At 41.8% G+C, this 6,000-nt stretch overlaps 1 protein-coding gene across 2 annotated transcripts in view; it reads right to left on the bottom strand.

Moving 5' to 3' along the window:
• Positions 1-1,682: 1,682 nt before the first annotated feature.
• Positions 1,683-6,000, bottom strand: part of SCFD1 (sec1 family domain containing 1) — a 56,064-nt gene continuing 51,746 nt past the window's right edge. The window contains exons 23-25 of one of the 2 annotated variants that reach the window (XM_068160311.1): positions 4,506-4,571; positions 2,495-2,563; positions 1,683-1,893 (exon numbers count right to left, since the gene is read on the bottom strand). In XM_068160311.1, the coding sequence (XP_068016412.1) occupies positions 1,870-1,893; positions 2,495-2,563; positions 4,506-4,571 (159 nt within the window). In that variant the 3' untranslated portion in view covers positions 1,683-1,869. Of the gene's footprint in view, positions 1,894-2,494; positions 2,564-3,372; positions 3,504-4,505; positions 4,572-6,000 lie in introns of those variants that run through there. The other variant, XM_068160312.1, reaches the window with a different exon arrangement.

The following is a 6,000-nucleotide window of genomic DNA, read 5'->3' as shown; positions in this document are numbered from 1 at the left end:
GGCATCTTTACAGTTTACTGAAACAGCACATTCTGCAAGCTGTAATTTAGGAGTGCTCCTGGTTTAAAGGAATAGAGTCCATCATATCACAGGCAGCCACAAGATCTGGACAGAAAGTGGGCAGCAGTTTTTTTCAGGAGTTGGCCGTCAGCTGCAGGGTTAAACCTCTGCAGAAGAAACTCAGTTTTCTTGGGGATGGGTTATAGTTCAAGCTCCCACAACAAACTCCCATAGGAAGCAATAAACACCTTAAATGTCATTTTCTTTTCCAAAAGCACTTTGTCCTTGTTTCACTAACAGATACATTAGGGAATAGAGTAACAAACTGCATTTGACACAGTGAGGTCTTGCTGGCTGAGGTATGGGAGCGTGCTAACATACATCAACTATAATTAACACCACAATATTTAGTGACTTGGCAAAGTTAGAAGTTTATAGCAGTGCATGGAGTAGCTTACACCACTGGTTAATTAAATAACATTATTACTTTTTGATGACACAGTCTATGCATTGTTACACTCTTAAGGAACAGCTGAGTTTCTCATAGGAGTGTTCTGGGAAAAACATCTAGCTGGAGGAAAAGTATTGCCCTTAGAGAAAAACTAACATTCAGCACTGAAGACTAGTGCAAAAAGCACTGCTGAAAAATGGGTGAGTCAGGCACTCTCAGGATCTCACAGTTCAAGAAACTCATATGTGTGGTTTTTTGTTTGTGTGTGTGAGGCCTCACTTTGAAGACTTGATACTGCAGCAGCAGTAGCACTGCTGTTTCATAGAATGGTCTGGGTTGGAAGGGCCTCCACAGGTCATCTAGTCCAACCCCCTCTGCAGTAAGCAGGGGAATTCTCTACTAGATTTGGTTACCCAGAGCCCTGTTGAGCCTCACTTTGAATATCTCCAGGGATGGGGCCTCAGCTACCTCCCTGGGCAACCTCTTCCAGTGTTTCCAGAGAGGATGTTTCCAGAGGCAGAGACCTACATCCATAAAGAAATGTTCTTGCCTTCTCTCAATTCCTGTATGTTCTGTACAGAGCTGTAATTACTGGCAAAATGTAATTATATCATGAGGTTCTTCAAACTTCTAAACCACCCCTACCTCATGCAGTTCTTGCAAACTACCTTAAGGATGTGATTATGAAACAGAGCTGTTCTGTGAGAATGACTTGGTTTCTTCCCCAATGTAACAGTCAAAGCAGGTACAATAGAAAGTGCAGAAGAAATGATTAAGGATTTCACTGCTTTTCAGTTCAAAACTGACTGTGTAGGCAAGCATTCTTCTCTTAACCTTAAGAGAAAAGCTAAATTAATCTATCAGAAACTGGTACTGAAGGTATCTTCAGGTACATCTTTGGATCATCAAGCAAAGCGTGCACAAGTCCAAGTACAATGACCGGGGTGAAATAAAAGGGTAAGAAGTAGGAGTGGCTCTCTTGGACTAAGGCTGGCTGTGGTCCTGAAAGGCTGGTTTGTCCTTTTCAATTCTGTTCAGTAAGATAATCTGGCTTTCAAGAAGAACATATCTCCTAAAGACAGATTTGACCTTTTCATCAAGCTATTGCTTTGTTTACTGTAACAGAAGCTACGTCTAAGAACTTGATTTCAGCCAGCTCTGTCACACACCACAGCTAATACTGCATTTGGAATGTAATAACAATGTGAAACTGAGCCCCAACACAACCACAGCAGGTTTCAAGGTTTATTTGTGAAATGCTGATATACACTGCATTAATTACAGATCTTGTTGGAGAGGTTAGCATAAGAAATGGGTTAAACTTTTAATACAATGACAAAATTAGAGATAAGAAGACGTCTGAATGTTGTAACAATTCTCTGTTGTCAGGTTGCCATCCAGGTAATGGTGTTTCAGCCTTATTTCTGGCCAAGTTGGGACAGCTAAAGATAAAGAGACAGAAAACCATTAGGCTGCTATCGTATTCCTTTAGTCAAACTCATCTGCAGTGCATACAGTAAGTAGTTCTGTCCTATAAGCTGTGTTTGTCTCTTACAACCAAAAATATGCTGGCAATAGAATATTTCATGCATTCTCCTCACAGGAGAGGATCTGAGCTTCAAATCTTAAGATCTGAACAAACCTCAGAGGTAAAGGTGCAGTATCCAGTCAAGCCAACAAGAGTTAGTGTTACAAGCTGGTGAGTACCATTTGTCTCCTTCAAGTGCAACAAGAATCAACTTTAGTTCTTGAAAGCATGGGTTTGAATAGTAATTTATTCACATCTTAGTAGGAAGCAAAACCATAGCTGGGTCCTGCTTATGACCACCATGAATAAATTCTTCTTTCCCATTTGTGTTGGAATAAGGGATAGAGAAGTCCTGGGGATGGCAATGTTTTTAACAGCACTGAGAGACTGATTTTTGTTTAGGCACAGACATCAACCTCCTACGTAGGCCAATTAGTTATAAACAGCAACATTTATCACAGATGTTTAATGCCAGTTTTTAACTTGGCACTAGGATAGCCTGGAAAGGTACCCACCTGTTTGATAAACTGTGTGGCATTAAAAAGTTCACTGCAGCCATACAGGACGTGTTTGCCTTGTTTACCCTAAAGAAAGGACAGGAAGGAAGGAGGTGTTTAATGGAGTAGCAGAAGTGTTTTAAGCTCTCTGTATACCAACAAATAAAAACAGCTTGATGATATTGACAGAAAAAAGAATAGCTGTCCCACCAAAGGAAGAAAAACAGTTCCATGGAAGTGGAAACTGACAGACCCAGGGTAGAAAGTGGGAAAAAAAGTAGGGCATTTTACACATTTAAGCTCACTAGAATACTAGATTCCCTGACATATCTCTGAATGGCTTGGGGAAGCAATACCCTTACTTCAGCAAACCCTGCCCCTTAAAATAACTGGGCACTGTGCTAAGACCAGTAGCAACATATTTATTGTGTTGTGTTAGAGCCTAGAGAGCTTCCACCTGCAATTCATTTCCATATGCTGGGGACATTAAGACCTGCACTTTTTCTGGGTAAAGGGATTCTGAAGCAAACCATGATGTTCATTTCAGCCCAATGCGTGACAGACAGTTTGCTGTTTACCAATACTCGCTTGGCAGTAAGGTTACCAAAGTGCTGTTAGCATTTTGGAAGTGAAAATTGGCTTAAGTAATACATAGTTTCAAACTGACTTTATTCCCAGTGTTGGGTAGTCAAGACAGTAGAATAGGCTGCCCAGGGAGGTGGTTGAGTCACAATCCCTGGATGTGTTTAAAGATAGTTTAGATGTGGTGCTTGGGGATGAGGTTTAGGGGTGAGCTTTGTAGCGTGGGGTCCATAGTTGGACTTAGCAATCCCAGGGGTCTTTGCCAACCTGAATAAATGACTCTAATAAGCACACCTATTCTGACTTTATAGTCTTCAAGATTTACCTGGACATAAATCTCTCCTGGGCTTGTTTTGTGGAAGAAGTGTTGGGTTTTTTTTCCTCCATATTTATTCTTTTGGGTGAAAAGCCTCAGTCTGGTCCATCACAGGACAGGATAATTGTACTATGAACAAGGTTAAGAGCATGAATGAATGATGGTGTGCTGCTGCTCTTAGAGATTCATTACCTACTTCAGAATTTGATCAAGATTCCTTTTTGTATTTACTTCTGGACAGTGCTTGAATGAAGACCACTCCTGTAATGGCACAGAGTTAGTCTTTTGCTATCCAGGCGTTCTGCTAGGCTGGCCAGCCAGAACTAGAAACCTTAACTCTGTTGCCTAGAAGGTTACATATGTTGTTGTATGTTACATATTTATTTGTGCATATGACCTCTTAGGATTTTAACACACAGATTCTGCAGCACATCAAGAATAAGCTTCCATCAATTCATTAAACTTCTGAATGTGGGTAAATACTAAATGCTTGGATATTGATGCCAACCTGATCTTTGCTTTGACAGCAGAGGATTTGCATGACATTGGCTTCTGAAACAACAGAACTTGTGCTCAGGTAAGATTGCTTGTAAAATAAGATACTGTTATCTGCAGGCCTCCTTCTGAACTGACTTGGTCTTCATATGTTGGATACAAAGGAGGACTGGAGTGTGTCTTTGGTGAGATTTAGGGAAGCGAGAGAATTCTGAGCAGTTCCTGATTTTTCAAGGCCATGACACTCTACAGCTGCTTTATTTAACAACAACAAAATAGTAACAGCACTCTTAAGTAACTCAAGTAACAGAGTGACCACCAGACTGACAGCATTTGATGTATCAGTACAGAGTACACTTTTCAACCATGTTGTATAGCACGAAGAGGAAACAAAGCCCCATGCAGTTTATTTACTCAATTTGGAAGTGCAACATGAGCAAAACCATCAGAAACAGTAACTCTTTGTTGGTCTGAATGAGTAATCCATGTTTTCTACTAATACCTTTTCCCCAGACTCTGTACATAACAAAAAGGTTAAGGCTAATTTAATAGACTTGATCTTCTAAATGCTACATGTTACAGACAACCTACTCTTATCAGTAAGTTGTGGGTGACAACTGACAGCAATGCACATACCTTTATGTAGTCAATAAGATTCTGATATTCAATGTAGTTGCCTCCTCCAACTACAAACACTATGGCCTAAAAGGCAACACACACATCATCAGAGTATGCAAATTCTGAAAGTTCCAGCAGTAAAAGATTAGCAAAACCATTAACCCTGCAGCAAAAATCATCCTAACCCCCCTGCAGCCAAGTAACAACTGCACACAGAAGCCCTGTGTCCCTACCTGAAAGAAGCTAACAGGAGTGTCTTAGCAGGATGCAGAAGAGCAAGCTGAGAGCTTTTAACACATCATTACCGTCTACTAAAGAAAGATTTGAAACAGATGCAGTTTCAAGGTGTTACTTTTTTCCGAGGAGATGTTTGCAGTGTCCCTAGGAACAGTTACAATATTTCCTTGGACACTTAAGAATGAATTTGGGGCACAAATAAAATACATCAGTTACAAAGGAAGACAGCTTTTCATTATTGGGTGTAACAGCTGATGAGAAGCTCACCATGAGCTGCCAGTGTGCTCATGCAGCCTAGAAGGCAAATCCTATCATAGACTGCATCAAGAGGAGTGTGGCCAGCAGGTTGAGGAGATTGTGCTCTTGTAAGACCCCACCTCAAATACTGTGTCCAGTTCCCCAATCTCCATCATAAGGACACAGAACTGCTGGAGCAAGTCCAGATGAGGGCTACAAAGATGACCCAAGGGCTGGAACACCTCTGCTGTCAGGATAGGCTGAGGGAGCTGGGGTTGGCTCAGCCTAAAGAGAAGACTGTAGGGAGACCTTAGAGCTGCCTTATGATACCTGAAATGGGGGATCCTACAGGAAGGCTGCAGAGGGACTCTTCATAAGGGTGTCTAGCAATAGGACAAGGGGGAATGGTTTGAAGCTGAGGGAGAGCAGGGTTAGACTGGATCTTAGGAAGCAGTTCTTCAGTGTGAGGTTGTAGATGCCTCCTCCCTTGGGAGTGTTCATGGCCAGGCTGGATGAGACCTTGAGCAGCTGAGTCTAGTTGAGGGGCATCCCTGCCCATGTCAGGGAAGCTGGAGTAGATTTTGGTTATGAAACTTTGTAGTACAAGCAGGTAAGCAAGACTTTTACTATTTGCAAATATTTATCTTGAAAAACACTGAAAGCTAGTGGCATGTGTGTGAAATGACAACATCTGTTGGTTTGCTTTTGTGCTTTAATTGCAGAGACTCTTGAAAGCACTGCCAACTTAACCCAGGGGCTAACACTGCTGTTTAAGAAAAGGATTAAATCCAGAGAGCATTCTAAAGATCTGGTATAAAAAAAAGGAAGAGTTTAAATTTTTGTGTACCTGATTCTGCCAAACAGAAAGGGACTGGGGGTGCTGATTGACAGCTGACTGAACATGAGCCAGCAGTGTGCCCAGGTGGCCAAGAAGGCCAATGGCATCCTGGCCTGCATTAGGAACAGTGTGGCCAGCAGGAGGAGGTAAGTCATTGTGCCCTGTACTCTGCATTGGTTAGGCCACACCTTGAGTACTGTG

Source organism: Melanerpes formicivorus, unplaced genomic scaffold (assembly GCF_026170545.1).
Source record: "Melanerpes formicivorus ecotype bairdi unplaced genomic scaffold, bMelFor1.0.p_v2 SCAF_49, whole genome shotgun sequence".
Lineage (NCBI taxonomy): Eukaryota > Metazoa > Chordata > Aves > Piciformes > Picidae > Melanerpes > Melanerpes formicivorus.
The sequence above is the reverse complement of the archived record's forward strand: the minus strand, read 5'-3'. Positions and strand labels throughout refer to the sequence as shown.